General features: G+C 22.2%; 1 protein-coding gene across 5 annotated transcripts; it reads left to right on the top strand.

The window, feature by feature from the left end:
* Positions 1-4541: 4541 nt before the first annotated feature.
* LOC122711487 (synaptic vesicle glycoprotein 2C-like) lies at positions 4542-23838 on the top strand. 5 transcript variants are annotated; one of them, XM_043930296.1, is made up of 11 exons: positions 4542-5335; positions 14130-14180; positions 14708-14869; positions 16925-17087; positions 17413-17534; positions 17798-18036; positions 18408-18731; positions 19163-19298; positions 19451-19610; positions 21338-21465; positions 21899-23838. In XM_043930296.1, exons 1-11 carry the CDS (start codon positions 5305-5307, stop codon positions 21967-21969), a joined length of 1587 nt encoding a protein of 528 aa, XP_043786231.1. In that variant the 5' UTR covers positions 4542-5304; the 3' UTR covers positions 21970-23838. The 5 variants fall into 5 exon arrangements, 4 of the variants coding, with proteins under 4 accessions (XP_043786231.1, XP_043786233.1, XP_043786232.1 ...); XM_043930295.1 differs by lacking the exon at positions 4542-5335 and adding an exon at positions 12137-12362; XM_043930298.1 differs by lacking the exon at positions 14708-14869 and having other exon boundaries at positions 4999-5335.
* Positions 23839-24090: the final 252 nt, after the last annotated feature.

Here is a 24090-nt window from a genome sequence, read left to right as displayed (position 1 = left end):
AGAAGAAATACTTTTATTATTTTTACGTTCCAATAAAAAATAATAATTTATTAAAATTTTTCTACACATATATATATTTTATTTTTATTTCAAAAAGTTTGCAATTATAAACAAAGCTATTGAATTTTACAAAAATTATTATTTATTCAATTTTCTGTTTATAAAAACAAATAAAAATGTTTCATAATTATTTTCACAATCAAACCACATTCATATCCATATTTATCTTTCAAATATGCACATTGCGTAACATTTTCTCAATTTTATTATTTTTTTTTTTTTTTCATCATTGTGCAAGACCAGAAATAACGTGACTTTTTCATCTCTTCTTTTTCAGGAAACATTGGCGGGTATATCGAGCCGAATTAGTCGACAAGGAAGTCGTACAAAATAGGTCTTGTTGCGTATATGGCCTTGGTTCGAGCTTCGCCTTTGTCAGAGCTTACGATAGCAATACGCATCGATAATTCGTTCGTCGTTTCACTCTTTTCCCTTGATGGACTTTCGATTAAGTCGTTGCATTCTACTGTAACGGGTTAACATTAATTTCAACCTTTCATTCTTCGTGTGTCTACATTTGTAAAAAAATTATTGAATCATGAAGAAAATACCGGGCATTTTAGAAGTTAGAAAATAATATAAATATTTATTTTAATCCTTAGAAATAGATTTTTTTTAAAATATAATATAATTAGCTTATAAAAAGAAGAGTATAAATAGTTTAAATTTGTTAAATAAAAGAATTATTATTTTTAATTTTTTATTCTTAAGTCTATTTGAAGAATTATTATTATCTGTTAATAATTTTATTAAAGAAATATATTTATAAAATTAATATATTTATTAAAGGGATAGTATATTAGATACTACATATAGAAGGTAATGTACTAGGTATTTCATCATTACATTTTTTTAAATATTAATAAATTAAGATAATATTAATTGAAATTCATTTTGAATATTATTTGTAGATATATAATAAAGGTAACAACAAAATTTTGATTGATCTTGAAAATTGAAGAATAATATAAAGGTAGTATCATAATAATACATTTTTATATTTACAGATTGAACTCTTGAAAATAAAAATAGAGAGTTCTTATTTTCTCAAATATTATTTAACTGAATTATATATTACCTAAACATTATTTCACTTATATGAAATTAAACAGACATTTCACTATAATTTAATATCGCATAACAAATTTTTTTCAAACTATAAATATATAAAATGTATTTTTTTTTTAAGAATTGCATAATTTGAATCAATTATTTAATTATTAAAATATGTATTAAATTAAAATACTATTCGAATATTCTTCCATTTTGTTTTTAATGTTTTAATATGATCTTATTGTTAATCTTGCACAATCAGGAATAGTCAATTTGACTATTTGATTTGTTAATGATTCAATGTTCTATCCTATTGAAGACACACGCAAATGTCGTCTTAATTCTTATCGACGTGCGTCGATCACAAGAAACAATCTGCGTTGTGTAATCAGACTTTAAGTTTTGCTTGATTGAACAATGCAAAATTAACATTTTTTTAAAATTAGATTATTTCATCGCGATAGATTTTTTCTCATATCATCAAAACATTCACGATATTATATAAATATAAATTGAATAAAAGAAATGATTAAATTTCTGATTATAGAAAATTTATTATAAAAGATTTCCAAAATAATTGGTAATCTATTTATAGATTTCTATATTTCTATTAATTTTTTTATTTCTTTTTTCTTTTTTCAATCATGTTTATTGTTTGTTTATTATTAATTATATTTTTAATAGTTTAATTATTTTTTTATGTTTCCATTTTTATTAATTTTAAAAAAATCTTCCAATAGAACTTTAATAAAGGCAAAGCATTATTTCCAATCCGATTACTTTATTGAATCTTATCAAACTTCCAGCTTCTTCATGCAAGACCATGATAACGATGAAAAACAGGATGTCTTTGTATTCTTGTGTTCACAAAATAAAATATTAGAAAAAAAAAACTATGATCTTCCAAAATTAAAATTTTCTAAAAAAAAAAACAACTTTTTCGTAAATTGTTTTTATAAAACAAAACACCCATCAATTTCATGGTGATAGTTCGTCGTTGATTCTTATTGGATTCTACGTATCCTTTCTCCAACACTTATTCTGGCTATTTATCTTACTATCTGTCTAATATACGTTCAACGTTCCAATTTATTCTATAATAAAAACATTATTGACAAATTTGTGAGACCTTTTATCGTATAGGATCAAGGGATGATGTTTCGTAATATTAAGGATTCGATTTACGAATTGTTGTTTTCGAATTTAAAATGATTTTTATCATGTTTTGAGCATTCACTTAAATTTTTAAAATCAAATTTTGTTAATAAATATTTATAATTTTTGTATTCTTTGATTTTTTCAAATCAAAAATTGTTCATTTTCTATTTATTTTTCAATAATTTTAAATCTCTTCTCTTTTCTTTTTAATGACTTTATTGATTAAGATTCTTTTATATATCTTTCTAAGAAGCAAAGTTTTTTGATGAAACGTATCTTCGAATATCTTCCCTCCTAGGATAACTTAAAATTTCTCTCGATTTCTAAAATTTTGCAATGTTATTCAATGATTCGAAAGATATAAAGTACATATTAAGTTGCGCGAGATTGATTCTTAGGAGGAAATATTCTCAATAACCATTTTCCAATAACGTCTTTTATTTACATAATTTATTGGTATAACGAATTCAATAATATCCGTTTATGATTCTAATATCGAACATGATGTCATTTGATCTAAAAATATGTCGAATTAAAATCGATTAATCGTGTACACCGTTTTAGTAGACAATCGTTGAGGCGATCGGTGCAGAAACAAAGATTCGATGAGAATTGTACCAAGAGTCGATGAAAAGGATGGCACAAGATTAACAGGAAATTTCGAGAAAAAGGGTTGAAATGGAAGAAGATCGTTCGATGAACTTTCAGCTAAGATTGAAAAAGTATTGATGGACTTGTTTAAATCTATTAAATTTGTTTAGAAAAGATAATAAGAATAAGATAGTAAGATAGTAAAGAATAATTTAATCATTTATCAATCTTTGTAAATTATTTTGAGAAAATATTTTTAAAATTCTAAATTTATAAACTCTTTTCCTAAATTCTCAAACTTTTAAAAGTTTACTTTTTTAATTTACAAAAAAAAATTTATAATAATTTTCAAATTTTTTAAATTCAATTTTCTTCAAAAATTTCAATTATTTGAATCTTCAAACTTCCGAATTTTATATTTTGAAATGACGTAACAAGATAAAAATTGTTTTTATTTATTGTGATGGAAGCAAGTGATGTGGAACGATGTGCTTAATATTCTTCACTAACTCTCATGATTAATTAGATTAATTAGAAACATAGGATGATCTTCTCAAGAAGAAAAATTAAACTGTTGTCAGCGATAATAGTTACCGGTGTTCCCTTCGTTTTCAACACACTCGTTTGTCCATTTAACCCTGTGATAATTGACACAATTGTCGGAATTATATCGCGTAACAACCGTTTGAAAAAGGAGAAACGAACGGGAAGATTATTAATTAGTTACTAACTAACGGACTAAATTGGATATAAAGATTCTTAAAACGAGAGTTTTATTTCTTGGAACTTCTATTTCGATTTTATTATTTAGATTAGCTTCAATTTCCACTACAACAGATCAGTTTCGTAGGTAAACGTGATTGCAAGAGAAACGATCGATTCATGGAAAAAGGAAGGAAGGAAGGAAGGAAGGAAGGTGGAACAATATTCTTCTCGACGTCACTAGTATACGCGAAAAGTTTCATAACGAGCATTTTCACAATTGTATTTATGGCACACGTGGCCACTGCCAATCGAGTGTTTCTCTCTCTCGATGTTTCTTCCGAAGCTCAGTCTACGTTGTGATCCCAAGATTGATTCATCGTGTGTTCTGATCTATTTTTCTTCGTGTTTCCCTTTCGATAAAAAAATATGGCGGAGAGATGATATACCACTTTGTTTTCGCAACCACGTGGGATAAAGAAACACCACATTTTAAACACGCGTTTACATTTGACTTTCGACTCTTATAGATTCTTTAGATTGTTGCATATGAATTTATAAATCTTGAAAATCATTTGAAGATAAGTGATTAAATGTAATATTTATTTTATGACAATTTAAAACTTGATACTGGGTGAATACAATTTGAATGTCATATAAAATAGATTGTTTTATTATAAATGAATTGTGTATTGCGATGAATTACAATATTAAATTCGAAATTTAAAATTCAATATAAAAAATTATAAAAAAAACTGTTAATATTAATAGAATTTTCGAGAAGGATTGCATTAAAGGAAGGAATAATCTTTAATTGACAAATACAATCATAAAATAAAAGAAGGAATTATAATTAATGATCAATGATTATTAAATTAAATTAAATCAAATCAATTAAACATTGTAATTTTAATCTTGCTTTTCTATGTAGACATAATTGAATTAATTAAATCAAATTTTGATTAATATTATTTTCATTTCATTTGCAATAATCTAATATTATATGTAATATTGATTAACTTGCCGATTGACTCCCAACTTTAACGATTTTGAAATATGTTGCAAAAAACATTTTGAGCAACTTTTTCCTTTACATATAGTCGACAATTAATTTTAGTTTTTGAGTTATTTTCAAAAAACTTTTGATACTATAGAATTAACATTTGTAAAATAGCGATATACCATTTATCATATCCATTAGCGGCGGGCAATATAAGGGGTGAACTTATAAAAAATTTACATTTTTATAAATTCGAATAGAATGATACCACTGTCATTGTAATGTTGATTATCATAATTTTAAATATGATTTTCAAAGCAGTATTTTCCTTTGAATCTTTTAAAATATCTCTGAATCTTAAATAAATCTTAAAAAATTTGCTACTAATTCACCCGTTATATGTATAAACAGCCGATAAGTGGGATAATTGCAAGTTGGTGTCGCACGGAGATTAGATATTCGATATAATAGTAAAATTTTTTGTAAAGTCAGTAAAGGAAACAAAAAAATCATTAATCATCGGTGAAGAGCCCAACTTATTCAAAAAACTAGACGATTTAATATGAAGAAGAAAGATATTGAAGAAATATAATAGTTTTAAAACCGCTGGTGTTGATCTAACTTCGCATAGTTCACGGAGGATTAAAGAAGAAAAAGAAAAAAAAAAAAGAAGATATTTTTTTTATTTTGAATTTTAATTTTACTATAAGGATATTTGGAGATATTTGAAAAACTTTGTTATGGCTGGTATGGAGGATGAAATTAAATCAAGTAAGTATATTATTATTATTATTATTATTGTTATTATTATTATTATTATTATTATTATTATTATAATATTATATTATATTAAATAATGATAAAATGATAATGGTTATTATTATTATTATTGATGATTAATAATAATAAATAAAATTGTAAATTTTTGTTTTAATTATTGAATTATTAATTTTGTTTTTTTGAAGACTTTTTCTTGCTTTTTGTGATATTAAGAAAATTAATGATTGGTATATTATTTTGCAAAAATTTTTTACACTACAGTTGCAATTTTTTATCATCAATAATAATAAATATAATCATCAATAAATATAAAAAAAAATTAATATAGATTTTTTTCTAATATAAAGATAATTTAAGCGATTTTCTGATTATATTAATTAAAAAAATAATTGCATTATTCTATGAAATTTTTTATTCAAATTTTATAATATATATCTTTTTTAAATTTGATAATCAATTTCCTTAAAAAAATGATTATGATCATATAATATAAAAAAATATAATAATTAAAAATATATAAATATAGAATAAATTATGTTTTATAAAAGTAATTTATTTTATGCAATCTTTTAATTTTACTAATAAATATTATTATAAATTAGACAGAATAGAATTAGAATAAAAAAATTATTTATTAATAACAAAACAAGAATTTTTTATTTTGATCTTATAAAATACAAATTCGAAAACACTGACCTAAAATTATCTAAATTGTCTTTTACTATTCATTATTGTCGTTAATTTATCTTTGTGATAAATTGTTTCAAATGTTCGTCTTTTTTTTTTAAGAATATATTAAAATAGGCACGTGTATGAATATAAATAAAAATAAAAAAGTTATAATTTAATAATAATAATATAAAAAGATTTAAAAAATGAAAAACTTAAAAAACAATAATAAATGAATATTGAATTTCTTATGGAAACATATTTATATATTTTAATAAATAAAATATGTATCATATACAGAAAGATGCATTAAATACAAATAACAATGATAATGTTGTTTATACGCATATGTGATTAAAATAAAAGAAATAAATAAGATAAAGATAAATTAATAATATATAAATATAATATGTCAAAGGAGAAAAAATTTAAATAAAAAAAATCTATCATTAAATTGAATTCAAATAACATTGATATAAAGATTTGTTTTAAATGTAATAAATCTCTATTGGAGAATTCCATTCCAATTCATCAAAAACAATATTATAAAAGAAAAAATAAAAAACAATTTTCTATAAAAATTGAATTTTATTTATTAACAATTTAATAACAATGTGAGTTAAATAAAAACAATAAAAATATATAATTATATAAAATATATATTTTTAATTTATTAAAAAAAAAAAATTTTTTTTTTACTAAACAAAATTAAATATCTTATATATAAATATATAGATAATTACAATTTATTTTAATTTTTGAGAAAAAGTCAATGAAAAAAATTATTTTTTATTGTTAGTTAAAAATTAAAATAAAAATTAAATGGCATTTAAATCTATGATAAAACTTTATATCTAAACGCATCTACAAATATAAAGTTTTTTTAAGAACTTTGAAAATTTATTTAATAAAAATTTCATTCTACAATGACAATTATGCTATAAATGAATCAGCCTAATCAGAGGCTGTACTACCTAATAGTGCTACATGCATGAATTATTAGCAAGCATTTTTATCGTCAAATAAATGCGTTATCGAGTGATATAATAATGCAGCACGCCAATAACAATTCGCAAATAAACTAGAATTAACAGACTCGAACCGATACGATTTATCAATTCCGTTTACCATTTTCCGTTTCTACGTTACACTAAACGACATTCTTCATCTAACATTAAATCAAGCAAAAAAGGAAAAAAAATTGAATTTTATTTTTTTCTTATATTCGTTAAAAAAAGAAAAATATAAGTTATAGATATGAATTTAGTACAGAAACAAAAAATACCTGTCGATAACTATAAAAGATGAAATATTGCTATAGGCAAGATATAATATGATGTAGAATAGTAAAAGTTGAAGTTCAAAACATAAATTATAGTCGCTTTTGATTTTTCAAACATTTTGTTTATCAATTTTTAACTATTGCCATTGGTTCATGAATCACTATAAGAACTTACATCGCATTATGTAATTTTGTAATATTTAGTTTCAACTTGTATTCTATATTTTATGTAATAAAGACAATAATATATTATTTTTATATCATATAAAATATAGAATACGACAAAACATTTTCGATTTAAATGAAATTATCATATTCACAACACAAAAATATTAATTGAAAATTAAAAAAATATATATGAAATATATATTCTATTCTTATTTATTTCAGAAATATCAAACTTATCATTATTTCTGAATTAATTCTAAACTAATCCAGAGATTATAAATTAAAAAAAGAAAAAAGATAATGATCAATTTCTGATAATCTCAGGATAAATTAGCATGTAATTGGCAATTAAAACTTTTATATCAATTTGAAAAATTTCCAAGAAAAGATTAAAGGATTTAAATAATTTAAAACAAACATTAGATAACTAAACGACAAAAAGTATAAGATATATAAAATATTAAAATATTAAATTTCAAACAATTCAATTAATTTCTTTGTTGCTCGATATAAGTATACAAGAAAATATTCGTTGAAGATGTGGTATCGTCGTGTTCTTGACACCGTTTCGATTTAACACGCTGACACACGTGCTAAAATAATCACCCACGACATAAACATCGTCACTATTTTGTTTTAGTTGTTTAATGAAAATTGTGGACGTCATATGCCGAATTTTTAGACATTTTAGATTATGTTTAATAATGTTTTATAAACATTTTAATTTTTTTCAGATAAATTTTTCTTCTGTCAATGAAGATGATATTGCGATAACATGAAATATAATTAATTGATTAAAAATAAGTTAAATTTAATTTCCAAAATAAAATGGATAATTTTAATTTTAATAAAATATGTTTTAATAAATCTTTTGTCAAAAAATAATATGAAAAAAAATTATAACGATATTAAAATCCATATAAAATTATTTTGAGATATAATATCTTATTAATTTCAAAAGAATTAAAAACATCTATTAAATGTCTTGCATTGCAAATAATTATAATTCAAATAAAAATAACTGTTTATAAGACACATTTAATTTGAATCTCTATTAAATGTTACGTATACGATATTGAGATACAATGGAACATGACTCTCGGAGGTATTCATATATAGATAATAGAGCTGAAGTTCAGATAATTCAGAGCACAATGTATTTTTTCATATAAATGGCACTATATATCTCATATAAACACAATTCTAGCATATTTTTAAGACGTTCAATTAAATTGAAGTTTTTATTATATATTTAATTATATTATATTTAATTTAATTTAATTAAAATATATTTCTTGAGTATTGATGAAAAATTTTGTCTTAACATTTGATTATTTTGATATTTTCAAAATTTGAATATAATAATATTTGAATATTTCGATATTTAAATAATTTATATTTTACAAATCTTCACAAATTAAATATTGGAATACTTATTATTATATTTTAACATTCAAAAGCATAAAAATTCTTTAACATTTAAATATTTCAACATTCGTTTATTTAATATGTCAATATCTTAACTTCGAAAATATTTTAAACATAACCTATTTAAATACTTATTATTATCATTTAATATCAGATTATTTTACACTCGAATACTTTGAAATTTAAATGCTTTGTATTCGAATATATATCCATTCAAATATTTTAATATAAATATCTTGAAATATTTTATATTTAAATATATTTGCATTTGAATATTTAAACACTAAAAATATTTAACATTCAAAAATTTCACACAAGCCACAATATTCATGTATGTAAGTTGTATAAGAAAGTCTAAAATGTACCTAATAAAATGTCCCTAGTTATTTGAGAAATATTTATGTTATGTTAATTATATATATTATTATAAAAATTATATTGTACAAAATCCTTATATTAAAAAAACTATTATCACAAAATAAATCAGAAAAGTTCTGAATTGTCATTTTTAAAAAATAATTCAAGAAATATATAATTGTAATGTATAGTTGAATTATCACTTAGTAAATTATGATTTATGAAAAACTCGAATTTGAAATCAATATATATCTATATTTATCAGTCTAATTATCATTATTAAAATCGATAAGATTGTAGTAATAAATTTGAAGTGGACTTAATTAGTAATTATATTATATTAAACGAATATCTTTCGTAACGCATCTAAAATAAAATTCTTAAAACAGGTAAAGTTATCATTTGTTTATTAGATAATAAACATAATTATTGTTTTATTTCTTCTCTCATTTGTTATTCCATTGATGATTAATCATGATAAGTATGATTCATTATTTCCGATTACAAGTAGTTTTTTCTTCTTTTTAAAAACACTTCAGTAAAAGATAATTTTTATTTTATTTTAGGTTAGATAAATTGGTTATATTTAATTCGATAAACTTTGAATTTTTTTATATATAATATATAAATTTTTTCGCTTATATTATATTATATTCTAATAGATAAAATATTATCTATTAAAAATTTATAATATTAAAATATTATTATTATATTCTAATAGATAAAATTTTTTTCAATAATTTTTGAAAAATTAATTATGACTTTATTGAATTATGTAATTATATAAAATGTAATTCTTTTAAATCGAAATGATGTAGTTGAATGATATTTTTTAAAAAGAAATTATGTTAAAATATGTGTATTTTTGTGTATGTTCATTATAATATCAATATTTTTGATTGAAGAAAGATATAAAGTTAATTGATGTAAAAGAAATAAAAGACAAAGAAATGTGTTAAGTATGTTCTATCTTAGAATTTTCCAATGTCATAAAATAGGAAAATTTACAATCTAATGCATATATAGAATTCCATTATGCATTCCGTTATACTATTTTTTTTTTTTTTACGAATGAACTGGCATCGAACAGGTTTTCTATCCCTTATTCTTCTTTTTGTTCGACAGTTATAAACGAATATCAATAACACGCATTATAAGAACGTGTTGAATACATTTTCTTTACAATGGAAAATATAAATTCAATTCAATAGAAAATCGATTATCCAAACAAATTGGAAAAACTAATTATTTTTGATAAGTTTTTTGGATAATTAATAAGGAAAAACTAAATTTATGAATATATCAGAGAGATGATTTGAAATTAAACAATTTTTAAATATAAATATTTATTAGAAAAATATTTACTTCATAAAAGAAATTATTTTATAAAAACAATTAATTGTTTTTAGATACTATATTAGAATACAAATATGCTAATTTGAAGCAGATAATTTGAATCAAATAATCAAAATAATTAAAATTAGAATAATCAACATTCTATTGTTTTTTATTTCGAATAAATCGATTGTATAATAATTCATATTTTAATATTAATATTCTAACAAAAATTTATTTCAAATTGAAGTCATCATTTTTTTCCTTTGTTAATAAAGAAAAATTTTCATTTTAATTAAAGAATTGAAAAACAAAGAAAAGATTAAAAAAAAATTAGCGTATATTAAAATTAAAATACATACATGTGATACATATTCATTACTGTTTTCAACAATTTTTCCAATCTTCAATCAAGCAAGATTAGTTTATTTTAATTATTGTGTCCAATGCTTAAATTTCCATTATCTATGCAATTAATTATAAATAGCTTATCTAATTTTAAATAAATTATAATATAATTAAAACGAACAAAAAATTTTTTTCAGGTTTACAAAATTTAAAGTGTTATTTTTTTTATTTTAAACATTATTTTTATATTTTAAACATTTTAAATATCTTGGAATATTTACTGAATATTAAAGGTCTATATCGGATATTAAAGGTTTATATTGGATATTAAAATTAATATTTTTATTCATTAATGTAATATTAAAATATAGCAAAATATTTATTTTGTTTCATCATTTATTTTACGGAATATTTGGATGTATAAATGCTGTTTATATAAATCATAGTGAAATTTTTGTGACTATATATATGTATATATGTGATGAGATGAATGAAAGAGAAGTGTAAATAATGTCATTATTTGAAGATTGATGTTCGAGAGAAAATTAATTCAATATAAAATCACAATGTCTATATTACAAGTTCACATTTCAAGATTTTTTCAAATCTCAAAGTATTTTGTTCAAATTCAAATATAGGGTCATAGTATTCAAACTTTATTTTTTCTCAAAGAAATCAATTAACAAATTAATAAAATCAAATAAATATTTTATTCATATATCATTTTATATTATAATATTATTTTATTTATATCAAAGATTTTTTTTTCTGTATAAATGGATGATCTATTTTATTCTTTGCTAAAATAATTTTTTCCCTACATAATATAATTATTTCCTAAATAATAAAATTTTCTGTATAATTTAATAAATTAATATTTATATTCCGTTGATAGAAAAAATCGAAATATATGATTGATTTATCTTATCTTAGACAATCGATATCGTTATCTTAGAATTAATAAAATGTTGCACACATATAAGGTTCTCTAAATAAAATTTCATTCCATTAAAAAAGTTCAAGTATAAAAAAAATATATATGTTTCATCTATTATATTTGCTAACAATAGATAAGAAGCACGCGAAGCTTAAGGCCACAGATAACCAAGAATCTATGCCTATACCTTAAGCCTATAAAGCCAGGGAAAATATTGTTGATAGCGGTTCAGGGGGGCAACCGTGATCGGTTGCAGTCGGTCACAGTCGGACTCAGTCGGTCGCAGTCATTCGGCCGATCTCGTAGCGAATGAGGCTCAACGCGACTAGCCGTTGTTCAGTAAAGCAAAGCTGCTCTATTATACACCACAAAATCAGACGGCACTGCAATGCTTTAGTTGCGCGCGCCTACAATGTCGGGTGATATCGCTCGATTCGAGAGCGATCCGGCTGCCTCGAAGCCGCTAGTCTCGAATGTTGTCTCTACGTTACAAGGTAACCCTTCTTCTATTCCGTGTGTCGATAATTTTTCTATATTTAATTTGTTTTTCTTTCTTTCTCTTTTTTTTCTTATTATTATTAATTGCACATGTGAAATCTATGATAAATTGATATTTAGCTATGTGTGTATACAAAGAGTGTATATTCAAATTATAAATTATTAGCATTTTGTTCGTAAGTGGTGAAAAATAGATGATGTCTAAGTTTTTATATTTTTTATAAATGAAATAAAGATAGGCTAGATAGATTGTTTACGTTTTCGTCGCGGATTTTACATAATGATAATATCATAAAATGATGTCTACGCATCTCGAAATTTAAACGAAAAATAAAAATCAAAAAATGAGGGATGTATATAACTTGAATAAGCAAAAGAGCACGTTCTGGCACACATATTCAAACAGTTAAGCAGTAATTAAAAATTCTGTTGTGAATTCTTGACATTTGATAGTATCATTTTTTGCTAATAAATTTTTCTATTATTCTTTCTTTACCTTCATTAAATCTTAAGAGATTGTGAAAAATGTCATATTATGACTTGTTAATTTAAAGATAATAATATTTCATTAACTACAGATAAAATTATATTTAATTCAAAGATATATTTCTAAGAATATTTTTTTCATTCAATGTGATATGAATATCTAATATAAACTTCTCAAAAAGGTGAGTCAATAAAATATTTTTTAATTTTTATTTATTTATAGAGAATTATTTTTTTCTTATCTCTTATTTTTCAAATGAATAATTCCATCAAAAAAACCAAAGCATCTATAATACATTCTAAAATATTCATTAATATTTATTATAAATGAATATTATTTAGGAATTGTAATTCTTAAAAAATAGAAGTTTGATCATTCGTGTAGATCACGTGTTGTTAATATGTTGAAATATTAAATAAAATATTTGATAATTATTATTGAAACTCGTTAGCTCAAATCTAAATAAAAAAAAAATATAATTCAAATATCTAAATATAATTGAATTAATCTTAAAGATTACAAAACAGTGAACAATTCGAATTTAATTCAAGCTTTAATTTACATTTAATCCAAAATTATATGTGGAATCAAAACAAATGATACCTATTGTGATATCAGTTATCTTGTTTAAATTTAGTTCAAAATCATTCTTTACGTCATATTTAAATAATTATCATTAAATTTAAAAACATTTTAATGTGTCTTAATATATCATAAAATTAAAATTAAACTTTTAAAAACTTTATTTAAAATTTCATCATAAGGAGCAAAAAAGAAAATAGATCTAATAGATAATCTAATAGTCAATCCAATAGATATAAATTAAATTCTAATTTAATTTTAATTGTATCTATTTAATTTAAATTAAATCAAATTTAAATTCGAACAAAAGAAAACAATCATCAAAAGTATCAGATGATGATTCAAAGGTAATAAAGAAGATATATATGTTCAAGACAAAGAATGCTTCGAGTCGGTGCAAATTGATGTAAATAACAAGTTAAAGTATTGCACGCTGACATGAGTTGAACGATTTGTAAAAAAGAGAAAAGCCTTCAAAGAGATATAAGGTTCATTTGCTTTTGTTTTTGATAGATTGATCGGGACGTTGCTTCTTGTTCGAAGAATATTTTTATTCTTGGACTTGACGAGCACTGTAATGGACTCTAACTTTCACATCAGCCTGTACCGTTTCTCTTTGCCTCTTTCTTTTTTCTTTCTGCTTCTCTCTGTTTTTCTTTTTACGAGTAATCATATTATTTTCTTGTATTTGCAGGCACTAAGCAAACGGCAGAAAGCGTGGTTCAAGATGCCGTTGACCAAACAGGTAATTCTTTCTTTTGTAATATTGAAGGAGCGAAAAGAGATTAGCGAAAAGAAATTAATTAAAAATGTTTCTATTAACTTTACATTGAAATATATTAGTCTTTAACATTGTATTTTCAATATTGATAAAAATATTTGCAAAATTTGAAATAGTACAATTTTATTTTTCTTTTCAATATAATTTCTTAGTTTTCATAAAAATATATTTTCAATTTTAAGGAATAAGAAATAAGATATATTAAAATATATTGGATTAATTAATGTACATTTTTATCTAATTAAATTGTTGTTTTGAATTATTTTGAAAAGCTATTTTAATATGAATGAAATCTTGAAAAATGAAAAATCTGATTTAAATTGAAGAGGAATAGCGATAAATTAAACAAATGTTCTTTGTTAATTTATTAATAAAAATATTTATTAATTTCATCTTCTTCAATTTGATTTTTTCACTTTTTATTTGCACAAAAAATCATTGTAAAAGAATAAGATCCATATCAATCATCGATTCTTGGCATCTATCCACAGGATTTGGCAAGTTTAACCTTAAGATTATGGCCGTCTGCAGTATGATTTTTATGAACGTGGCTTTCAGTATAACAAGCATCGGTTTCATATTACCATCAGCGGCATGCGACTTCAGAATGACCACAATGGACAAGGGACGTCTGAGTGCCGCCCCCATGTTAGGTAACACTCGAATAATCAACACTGTAATCAATATTTCTTCCGGCATATGAACTCATTAATTGGTTTCATTTTTATCAAAAAATAACTATTTTTGATCATTATTGATACTTTCTCTTATTTAAGAAAATATTTTTTGAAATTTTTCTTAATTAACATTTTATATTTATTTTATAATTATAATTTTCTGATATTTTCTTAATATTCTGTTATTTAAAAAAAAAAAAAAAGAATTTTGAAGAGAAATATTTTTAAAAACAATTTTTAAAAACAAATTTCAAGGTACAATATTTTTGCTTCATATAAGATTTTTTAAATATTTTTTTTAATTTTTCTATTAAACATAGAAAACTTATGTATATTACATTCGTCTTATCATTTTAAAATTATAATTTTTCGCGTGCCTTTATGCAATTCTTGTACACGCCCTCGAATCGATCTAACTTCTGCGTATTATTATGCTAACTTTATGGTATTTCGTCAACACATTGCTTGGCCAGGATATCAAGTCACATTCCTTTCAACTTAATATAAAGACCCTCGTAAAATTGCAAGTTATTTTCTACCCGCGCAAATATTTTCTGTTTTAGTTGTTCACTTTTGATATCATTTTCGTAAATATGAAATCAATTCGCAAGTCTTTGTCATAAAATATAAAGAAAAATATTGGTGATTATAAGAAAAAAAATTTTAAATTTAAGATATAATTTTAAATATCATCATTTCTTTTTCAACTTTTATCGAGTTGACATTTTTTTAATCCATTCATCTTTATCGTAATTCATTTTTTTATCTAATTATTTTTTAAAATAAAGTAATACTTTAACTTTCTAATTATTAAGTTATAATGTGAATATTAATATTGATAATGATATTTAATGATATTTTGAAAAAATTTATATTTTTTTTTTATTCGTGTTTTTTATTATTTGTTCTCAAGTTATTTTTTAAAAACAGACATTATTAATAATTTAAAATATTAAAATAGTATTTTTCAAGTTTCTAATTTATCTATTTTTTTCTAATGTTCTATGTATTTGCTTAAGCAAATTTTTTCCTTAAACAATTTTTTTTTTTAAACAATCAATTGATGCTACTTGGTAGTAGCATAAATTTGCTTACAAATTTGCATAAAGAAGAAAGATTGTGGAACAAGATAAACGTGAAATTGATTCATCGCAGTAGTTGTCCGAGAGAAAAATTCTTGTGCAAAAGCATCAAGACAACGATGTTCTGTTGTAAATCGAATGCGACATAAATTAAATGAATCTTAATGCGCCTAAAAGCAGAGACGTATCATTAAAATTTATATTTTATAATTTTTCAGAATATTTTAAAATCAAAATTTATTTTTTTTATTTTTTCTATTTTTTGTTTCTTATTATTTTTTTATTTTTCAAATATTTTTTTTTTTTAAAATACATATATTGAATGAAAAAATTAATGCATTTGTAATATATTGTACGATATATGTATCTCTTTATTTGCTATCAAAGTAACAAAGAATTGAAAGAAGGAAGTTGATTAAGATAATTAAACATGTCTCTGGCAAGTGTATAAAATTAAATGTATTCATGAAAGTTGTAACGAAGAGTAATATCAACGAATTGCTGCAATCGAATAAATAACACTTGTTGAATACAAATAATTAAAGAACGCATGATGCTAAATGCTAAATATCTTCTTACGAATTTTTTTATCCAAACACAAATGTCATTATATTTAATAAAATTTTATTTATGCAATAACACTAAAATTAAATTAAAATATCAATTATATATAGAAATAAGAATTATATAATATTAATTATATGTATTATTAACATTATTATACAACTTACTTTTATAATACGAATATATTTGAGAATTAAATTCTTAAGAATTGCTTTCGAAAGTTATCTCTTGCTAATAGATACTATTTCAGATTGAATAGCAATTAATCTCTAATAGTTTATTCTCAATGCAGTATCTATTAAGAAATAATTCTCGAGAATAATTGTTAGTAGTTTTACATAAATATTTGCAATCCCTTATTTTTAAAAGTTTTTGTAATTTGCAGGTATGTTAGCTGGTTCGTATATATGGGGTTGCTACGCGGCCATCAAAGGGCGAAGGTTATCCCTATTAGTTGCACTATTTCTACATGGTATCTCCGAATTATTGGCATCGGTAGTGCCATTGTATTGGGTCTTCTTATTTTTGAAATTTCTCAGCGGTGCAGCGTTAGTATCAATCTCTTAAATTTAATCAATATATGAATTTATATAAATATATTTATATAATATATAAATTTATATAATATTTATATAATATATTTATATATTATATAATTTATATAATATATAATATATTTAAATATTTTATTTTTTTAAAGTTGATTTAATTCATGCTTTATATAGATTTAACAAATATCAACTCTCATTATCAATCATATTATTATTTATGTTATTTATACTCATTTATAGTTTTTTTTTTAGATAAAGACGAAATCAATCAAGGATTGAATATTATTATTTGTACATCTTTAATGTTTAATTATGTTTCAAGTATGAATGGGCAGTCAGCCGTTGTGTTTCTTTATCTGAGTGAATTCCAACCAACCAAACATCGGAGTAGAATGCTCTCGTGGATGGAAATGGCTTGGGTACTAGGAATGATAATCTTAGCAGGTAAATATTAATTTTTATTCGGTTAAAATTTTTATTTCAAAATGTTAATGAAATAATAAACAAGCACAATTTTTTACAAATATTCATAAAAATAAAATATCTTGATAAAAATCTAAATTTTATATTTTTTATTTTTCTAAGAATATTTATATTAAATATTAAAATCTTTAAAAAAATGTCAAATAGATATATTTTTTTTATTTATTTTTATTTTTTTAATGGATGAAGTCCAGACTAAATTATTTATGAATTCGAAATTTCAGGTGTCGGATGGATTATTATTCCATTGAATGTGAACATGGTGACAGCTGGTTTCTCTTTTCATTCGTGGAATTTTTTCGTTTTCATATGCTCTCTTCCAGCTTTGTCGACTGGAATTTGGCTGTTATTTTTCCCTGAAACACCCAAATACCTTGCAGAAACTGGATATAACGTTCAGATGTTGGATGTTTTAATGAGAATGTATTCGGAAAATACTGGAAAACCTCCAAAAGAATATATAGTGAGTGATATTCACCTTTTTATAACTATTATTTAATAAATTAATAAAAAACAGAATTCTAAAAAGTTTAAATACGAAAATGAGAAAATTCTATTTTAGAAAAAAATTTCTTTTAAATTTAGAATTTTATATAAATTAAATCCTTTATTTTCTTATTGAAAATTGTCAAAAAGAATCAATTTTTTAATAATAGAAATTATATTTACTAATTAAAAAAAAATTGATTTTTAAAAATTAAAAAAAAAATCAAACAATATTTTTTCACAATTAAAAGAAGATTAAATATTTTTCACAAAAAAATGTTTCTAGCTAGAAACATACAAATTTCCATCACAATTTCAAACAAAATAAAATTTCGGATTTGTTTTCAGACGAAACTTCGAAATTCTGAAAATAATAATTTAACCGATCTGGTGCATCGTATAATGCATACAGAAGAGAAAGAGGAAGTGACCGAGAAATCATTTCGATTAATGATAAAAGAGATATATTCGAAGACCATGATGATATTGAAACCACCATTCCTTTGCAGAACGATTGTGTTATGTTTAATCGCCTGTTTCGTTACGTCCTCTTATTACACATTGACTTTGTGGCTGCCAGAACTTTTTCATAGATACGCGGATTTCCAGGAGGCGTATCCCAATCAGACGGCCAGTGTTTGCACTTTGAAGATCGAAAAAAATGTTACGATAGTGAGTTGAATGCAAGTATAATCTTTAAATAAGAAATTTTTTTCTTTAATAAAAATTTGATTTTGTGTAGAATATTGACACATTTATGAGAAAACTCTGAAGAATTTTTAGATTCCAGAGATCAAAATAAATAAAATTAGCATATAAAAATTCGTTGAAACTTAATTATTAAATTATAAGCAATTTAAGTTTATTATATAATATTAAATAAAGCGAGGCGAGAATAGAGTGTAATAGAGACAGCTTCATTCTATTTTCATTTCGCTTCATCTAACATAAATTTTAATTATTTAGGTAAAGATATTTAAGAAATATATCAACATTCTGTAGAAATTAGATAAAACTATTAACACAAATGATAAAAAAAGAAGAAAATAAAAAAAATAAATTTAATAAATTATTATTTTCATAAAAGAAATACATTTTCGCAGGATACGTCGTTTGGGTGCAATTCTAAAGTACAAACCAGTGTGTTCGTCCACACATTCATTTTGGGTGCCTCGTGTATTCCAACAGCTCTAATATTGCCATTACTAATTAACTATGTAGGATATAAAATTTTTCTTGGTGAGTAAAAATATATATTTTTTTTTTATAATCCACTTTTTCATTAACATTAAATTAATTTTTCATTAAATATTATGAAAAATTAATAATTGTAATTTTTGAGAAATTAATAGATTAATCAAATGTAGAAACATTTTTGTCTGACATTTCAGTGATAACAGCTTTTATTCCTGCTGTTGTTACGGCTTGTCTCTTCTTAGTAGAGACATCTACTCAAAACTTAATACTCTCGTGTGTTTTTGAGTCTGTCACATCGGTTTGCATCAGCGTGGTGTATTGCCTTTTGGTTGATCTTTATCCAACTCATTTGAGGTAATGTAATATTTAAATATAATCCTTCTTTTTTATGTACATGAAAAAGAATTTCTTTATTATCTAAAAAATTTCTATTAACTAAGAAATTAAGATTATAATCAAGAAGGATTCCCAAAAAATTCCATTAATATCCCAACAACTTAAGATTTAATTTTAAATTAAATATTTGGAAATCAAATGTAAATTTTCTAATTAATTTTTAAAAGTTGCCAAAAATTTTCTTTTTTATTCTTAAAGCTATAAAAAATCATACATTATTGTAATCATAAATATAAATTCAGATAAATAAACAGCATATTCAATTAAATAATATGCTAATATAATTTATAAAAATAACATCTCTTCAACAATTAAAATACTGTGATAAAAATCGCTCAAATATATGATCTACAAAATTTATTTCGAACGATGCTTTCTTATTCTACGCGTTTTTTTTTTTTCGATTTAAAATGCAACGCGAAATGAAATTAAATTCGTTGAATTTTTTCCTCTTCCTCTCTGCATCTCTTTCCTAAAAAAATATCGTAACATTCTTGTTTTTCCTCTTCTACAGATATCAGAACAAAAGCTTATCGTCTTTTTATCGATCGTTATAAATATCCCCGCACAATATAATTTATTTTTTCCTCTATTAACAGGTTTATTTATAATCCATAATCTTTTACAACGAATGAAGAATCTCTCGATCTCGATATATTCTTTCGAGTGTTCTCGTGTTCAGTACTTAATGATAAAATATTTATCTTTTTATATTTTGATCATTATCGTTATTACGATAGAATTTTGTTTCAATTGATTTCAAAATATCCGGGTATAAATAATCTATTTCAATTTATTTAGTTATTTAATCATTTGTTGATATATTTTTTTATTTTAGAAACTTATAGTTATATTTACGTGTATAGTCACTCATAAAAGTCTTTGTACATCAGAACGTCATTGTTATTTAAAAGTAAAAAATATATCAGATTGTGCAATAACAATGATAATTATTTTTTTAAATATAAAGTAGTAGTAAATCAACTCATAGTCTTCTCAATATAAAACGTTTGCAATGGAGTTATGCAGAATTATGATATTTGGAACAGGTGACATTTTTATAGGATGTACAAAGACTTTAGTAGATAATTCTATGTAATTTTATTATCTACGTATATTTTTTTTAAATATTTTTCAAAAAATTAAATTCGAACAGTTAGACTAAAGTAAATTTAATTGGATTAAAATTAATTATGTAAAAAAAGAATTGCACTATTTGCATTATTGTACTATTGTTCCTATTACGAAATATTAAGAGTCGATGAAACGAAATAGAAATTGTCAATGGAATTTTTAAAATTTGCTATTATTATTTTTTTGATAGAATTTAATTATTCTATAACTAGGAATTACTATTTAACTTATAGTTATAGTTAGGAATTACTATATAACTTATAGTTTCAAAGTTAATCAGATTATTATTAGTAACAGATGAATCTTATCAAAAATAAGTATCAAAAAAATCCACGAAATAAAAATTGCGAAAAAAGAAATTTCTTTCCTTACTTATAATAATATTAAATAAAATATTGATAAAATTTAATTTTATATAATTAAATTATTTCAATTTTTTTATATTATAATTAATGATAGTTCGTTAAAAAATTAATTCCAATATAGAATCCATAAAATTAAATAAAAAATCAATAAATTTTTTTTAATTCTCGATTGTAATTCTATTTCAGAGCAATGGCGTCTGGTTTATCTGCTTTTATCAGTCGAATAGGCGCCATTAGTGGTACTTTAATGATCGGATATTTGATCGATGATTATTGTATATTAGTGATCGTCATTGTGGCTGCTCAATTATTCCGTATGTACTTTAATTTCCAACATTCTATATTTTTAATTAACTTCAGGCTTATCTTGATGTATTGTACCAAACAATTTGATTTATCATATTGAAATAGCGATAGTATCGCGATAATGCTTGTTAGACCTCTTATTAGTAGACTATTAAAATTCATTTTATTTTCTACGATTTTGTATTTCATAAATATTGATATTTTTATATGTAATTAAATAATCTTCGTAAATTTTTTTTATTTATTTTTATAACTAAATTTTATAATATTTTTGATAATAATTAATATTAATACTAATAGTAAATTATAGAATAATATAAAATTATTAATTTTAAGAAATATTAATAATTACTATTTATTTTAAGCTTTTAGAAATTCATTATAATTTAATAATTATGAATATAGAATATTTATAAATGAAATTTATTTTTTATATTTCAGTGAGTGGTTTATTGGCATTATTTACACCAGGAGGAAGAAAAAAATCGAAAGCGGATATCGAGGATTCTTAACGAAAGTATAAATTAAAATAATAAGAAAAAGATAAGACGAAAAACGAAAAAATCAAGTTTTGTATAAAAAGAAATTGCCTTTTTTAACATATTGATGCATTTCGTTTGGAAACATATAGATAAATGTATCGATAAAAAATTATATTTAGATAATTAGAAGATCTTTTAACAAAAAAAATACCACTTAGAACAAAATTAAATTAATTATTTGTAATCATTTGATTTTTAAAAATGATTAATTATAATTAATCTTTTAAGTTAACATTTATAGTTCAAGTCACAAGATATAAAGAAAGATACATATTTACTTAAAGAAATCTGTGGTGCTCTAGTGGTAAATAATTTTATATCTGTTATTAAGTTCATCAACTATTACATAGGTATAAGAGATGAGAAAAAATGTAAACCCTAAACAGAATGAAGTCGAGTTTACAAATTTTTATTTTTATTTTATTTTTATATTATCCATATCTAATTCCTTTACAATTCTATGTTAAAGTAAACTTTATATTTTATTTCTCTTCAAATTTATCATATGTAACATATTATTCTATGATATAATGACATAAATAAATACGTTTTAATACGTTTTATGAGAAGAAAATCGAATTAATTTTAATTCATGATGAGAAACATTTCTCAAGAAAGTATCTATTAAGAAAATTTTCTATTAAGAAATAAGATAGTTTAGATGATTTTAATTTTTTCTCATCTCTTAATTGCAAAAAATATTATTCCTAAATATATATTATAATATTGCAATTAAATTTAGGAGAAAAATAGTGTTAAATTTACAGTATTTCTTTTTCATTATTTTTAGAAAATTAATTCTTCACAACGAATTTATATATAAATAATGTATGGTGTCTGTGTACTTTCTGTAACAGAAATATCTATTTAATCATAACCGGTATCAGTGTTATGTAAATTTTATTAATACACACCGGATTAATATTTAAGAGGATGGATGTATCTGATCGAGTGTATTTTGCAAGTGCAAAGTTCTTTTACACAGGGTATTCTAAAAACAATACTAATCATATTGGTAAAATTTTTCAATTTTTATCTGAATATATTTGAAAATCGAAATTAATAATTCTATTCCATTCTAATCAAATTTTTTCTCTTGTGAAAATTTAGTAATTTAAAATATCTAATTTTAGTCTTAAAATTGATAAAATTGGCAATTAGATTGATAAAATTTATTGATCTTTTTCTAAAAATTTGGTAATGAAAATGTTTGTAATGAAAATGATAATTATAATAATAGATAATTCTCTTCTAAAACACTCTATAGTTTATAGTCAAGTGTATATGGTTAGTTCATATGACGCACAGAAAATTATGAATATTTTATAAACATTTAGTGAGCTTGAGAGATTAACGATGATGAAAGTATATATGTACAAACGTATTTTTTTTACGTTTTTGGAATATATTGAATAAGAATTTTCGTCGAATGTTATATATATACGAATACTTATAAGGTGTTCTAGCTTAAGTAATCATTTTTAATCTCAAGTCTTTCATTTCTTTAATATTTTTCCGATATAATTGTCTTTTACTATTCTAATTTATTGGAAAAGAATAATAGCGATTATTTCTTTCTTTGAAATTAGAATTTAGAAAACAATACATTTAGACAATGATACAGAATGTAAAATAATTTGAGAGATTGTTTGGAGAAATATTCTGTGACAAAGATATCATTTGGACATATATTTTCTCAGAACAGGACATATAATTCTCAGAATTTATTTACATTTAAATTTTTATTGTTTAATTATAAGATTAATATTGGATTCTTTTTTAAAAAAATTTGAAGAATTATTTTAGAAAACATTCAAAAATTTTGAAATATTTGATAAATTTTAAAAAATTTTATCAATAAATATTCTAAATAAAATGGATCTTATTTTTAGTATTTATAAAATACTGATATACTTTATAATATACTCAAAGTTATTGCTATTAAATTGAATACTTTAAAAATCCTTTAAATTATCTTTCATCTTATTTTAATCTTTTAATTAATTTTAATCTCTATTATTATTATATATTAAGTTTAAAAATTTTTTTAAACGATCCTCCTAAACGATCTATCAGAAAAATTTTTACATT

This window comes from Apis laboriosa, unplaced genomic scaffold (assembly GCF_014066325.1).
Source record: "Apis laboriosa isolate Shangri-la unplaced genomic scaffold, ASM1406632v1 scaffold170_cov151, whole genome shotgun sequence".
Taxonomy (NCBI): Eukaryota; Metazoa; Arthropoda; class Insecta; order Hymenoptera; family Apidae; genus Apis; species Apis laboriosa.
The sequence above is the reverse complement of the archived record's forward strand: the minus strand, read 5'-3'. Positions and strand labels throughout refer to the sequence as shown.

What these genes read in the sequence shown, in the direction of transcription:
- LOC122711487 (XM_043930295.1), top strand. Translation starts at nt 12,281, where the DNA reads ATGTCGGGTGATATCGCTCGATTCGAGAGCGATCCGGCTGCCTCGAAG. An exon ending in AAATTTCTCAGCGGTGCAGC is followed by an intron (nt 17,088 to 17,412) that starts GTTAGTATCAAT and finishes TTATGTTTCAAG; the next exon opens with TATGAATGGGCAGTCAGCCG. An exon ending in TGTGGCTGCTCAATTATTCC is followed by an intron (nt 21,466 to 21,898) that starts GTATGTACTTTA and finishes TTTATATTTCAG; the next exon opens with TGAGTGGTTTATTGGCATTA.